This window comes from Elaeis guineensis, chromosome 10 (genome assembly GCF_000442705.2).
Source record: "Elaeis guineensis isolate ETL-2024a chromosome 10, EG11, whole genome shotgun sequence".
Classification (NCBI taxonomy): Eukaryota; Viridiplantae; Streptophyta; class Magnoliopsida; order Arecales; family Arecaceae; genus Elaeis; species Elaeis guineensis.
In genome coordinates this window covers 3939627-3942590 of record NC_026002.2, presented here as the reverse complement: position 1 = coordinate 3942590, position 2964 = coordinate 3939627, and the positions used below count along the sequence as shown (strand labels likewise).

Here is a 2964-nt window from a genome sequence, read left to right as displayed (position 1 = left end):
AATAGAAATGGAAGTTTCCATAAAGAACTATGCCTACATGTCTAGAAAACAAAATTAAGGGAGTTGCATCTTAAGCTGAACAACAAAATGTTGGATGCAATATTAATACCAGCTTGGTTACCAAAAGAAGAGAATTTTGGAGTTTTCTCAGACATGCACAACAATATGATACAACCAGCATATATCACACTTATGGAGCCCATGATAAGCACATTCACAAAAAGGATAAATTCAAAAGAAAACTTAATCTAATGAAACCAAAAAAATCTGACAACGACTTTCTATCTATTAATTGAAGTGCCATCCAAACGGATAGCGTTGTTTTTCTCAAAACTACAACTCGTAAACAAAAAGACAAGAAACAACACATCCACCTAACCAAAATGTCCAAACCTAAAAAAGCATGTTAATGGCTAAGAAATAAACATCAGAGCTGCAAACCATCCAGATGGCCTCTGCAGAAGGTGATAGACTTATATACATAGGAAGAACAAACCAAATGCAGAGCTCAAGTCCTACTTAAGCTTACTAACATCACACATCTTTACCTGATTGTCACAAATTTGTTGGTTCCATGCTTGGCCCAGTAATTCTTCAAGTCAATTGGGTTAGAAAGGTTATATCCTTCTCCCGCGAGCTTCTCCAACACCTTCTTAAATGCACCTTGGCTCATCTTCCGCCCTGCAATACGTGCCCCCCGCCTCTTTGTGCTCATAGGCAGGGGGTACATCGAAATGCTCATAGTACAGCATGCAGACTGCCAACCTCCAACACCCCACCGATAGCACTGCTGGGGAGTGCCTGTGCAAGAGCAAACCGGAGTGGGAATCCCAGAGATATCCAAGTCAATCCCATTAATAACAACATCCAAGCTCTTCCTAACATTCCTCCCTCGTGAAACCGAACCATTGCTCGTCTCATTCCTAGCGGCAATTTTCTTTGGTTTCTTTGGCTTTGGTGCCTTAGCCTGGGCTTTCTTCTTCAAAGGTGCCTCCTTTCTACTTCCAGGATCATCCATCAGTGGAATCTTGTCATCTTTGGGTGGCTCGGGCGGCTGCAGCATTGGGAGGGCCTGCGATCCATGGGCACCAGACAGGACCGAGTAATTGGGATTCAGAGGCATCATGTGGACCATCTTGGTCTCCCGGTGGTGGCTCATCCAACCATCCCTTGCAAACTCCAACGGAGCAGGCGGCTCCGGCATGCCGCAGTCACGGTGGAAGAACCCCCCATTGGCGAGGAGCGGCTTCGCGGCGTTGCGCTCGGCCACCGACGACATGAGCTGCAGCCCTAAATTTCTCTTCAAGGGCTGCTCATAGTAGGCCCAATTCCGCATCCCCAGTCCCCCATTATCATCCATAAAGGCAGCGGTTGGTCGAACTACCAAAGCAAGCACAAACGGGACCCAGAAAAGAACTATGTTTTTACCAAAATCGATCAATCCATCTACCACATTGCCTTCTTCCGGCCAAAATCTACAAACCCCATTACACCAAAAGAGTCAAAGCACAGAGAAATAAAACCAGATCAAGCAGAACTGAAGGCAATTACTAAAAAGGAGGCTTTTTTTTTTTTTTTCGACACAAACCCTACCAACAAGGGGAAAAATCCAAAACGAAGAGAACAGGGGTATTGTCAGATTTTCACCAAAAGAAACCCTAAAGACGGCTTTTCTCGAATGGGAAGGGAAAGATTGAAGCTTTTAGGGTTTCAAGTTGAGATCTTTGGGTGAACGAGAACAGATGGTTCTTTTTAGAATCTCCAAGAAAAATAAAAAAATTATAGAAATCGGGAAGGGGAAATGGAAAAATAACAGTAAAAAATGGTTGAGGAGGTGAAGTGAGAATAGAAAGCAAGTACTTACTTTGGAAAGAGCTGGCCCTCTAGGGTTCCCGGCCGCGGTCCGATAACTGATGGAGATGGGAAAGGAGGAAAGCAGTAAGGTGGATTTCTTCCGTGTATGAGTCTTTGCTATGCATAGATATATCCAATTTTTTATATTTTTATAGTATCTTTCTTAAATATATCACTTTTCTGGATTTCTTTTTTTTTTTAAGATCTTGGCCCTTTGGAATTAAGAAGGTTAAAAAAAAAAAAAAAAAAAAAACAAGTTTTGCCATGCATCCCTCTCTTCTATGCTCATCCATTGCTTTTAATTGGGAGATATGTTTGTTTTATTTGATTTATTTAGTATTATGCTATTGCCGGCTGCGGGATGGAAAGGCCTAGGCTTAATATAGGCTAAAAGATGACAATACTCAACCATTTAATTTATGTGAGTTGTTTCAATTCATTATAAACTAGTTTTAAACTCATACGTTGCACAAAAATTTTTAACCTAATTTTTTTATAAAAAATTATTTATTATTTATAAATTAAAAAGTATCATTCAGAATATTAGTATTGATTGATATTCTACGTATGAATGAATTTCATATTTTAATAATATAATATTGATATTTAATATTTTTTATTAAATATTAAAAATTATTGGAAAGAAGAGCTTAAAAATATAAAGTATTAGTGTTGATTGATATTTTTAATTATACATATTATTGGGTGTAAAATAACTCCAACCGAAGTTCGTAAGAGGCCAACCCTTTCAGGACTCTTCCGACTTCAGACCTTGTGCGGCGTCTTTCTGAACTTCCCCGACTGTCCGAGCTTCCACAGTACCATCCGGACTCCTCCAGCAGTCGACCTTCCACGATGTCTTCCCAACTCCTCCAATGGACGAGTTTCCACGATGTCCTCCGGACTCCTCCAACGGACGAGCTTCTACAGTACCATCCGGAATCCTCCAGCAGTTGACCTTCTATAGTGTCCTCCGGACTCCTCCAACGGACGAGCTTCCACGATGTCCTCCAGACTCCTCCAACAGACGAGCTTCCACGGTGTCCTTTGGACTCCTCCAACGGACGAGCTTCCACAGTACCATCCGGACTCCTCCAGCAGTCGACTTTC

The 2964-nt window shown here is 41.5% G+C and overlaps 1 protein-coding gene across 1 annotated transcript; it reads right to left on the bottom strand.

Moving 5' to 3' along the window:
• Positions 1–266: 266 nt before the first annotated feature.
• Positions 267–2040, bottom strand: LOC105053149 (protein Barley B recombinant). The gene is made up of 2 exons (XM_010934205.3): positions 1865–2040; positions 267–1475 (listed from the first exon to the last, which is right to left on the bottom strand). Exon 2 carries the CDS (start codon positions 1358–1360, stop codon positions 545–547), a length of 816 nt encoding a protein of 271 aa, XP_010932507.1. The 5' UTR covers positions 1361–1475; positions 1865–2040; the 3' UTR covers positions 267–544.
• Between the last annotated feature and the right edge of the window lie 924 nt (positions 2041–2964).

Bases quoted from the DNA above. Each gene is read 5' to 3' on its own strand.
- LOC105053149 (XM_010934205.3), bottom strand. From the start codon at position 1,360: ATGGATGATAATGGGGGACTGGGGATGCGGAATTGGGCCTACTATGAG.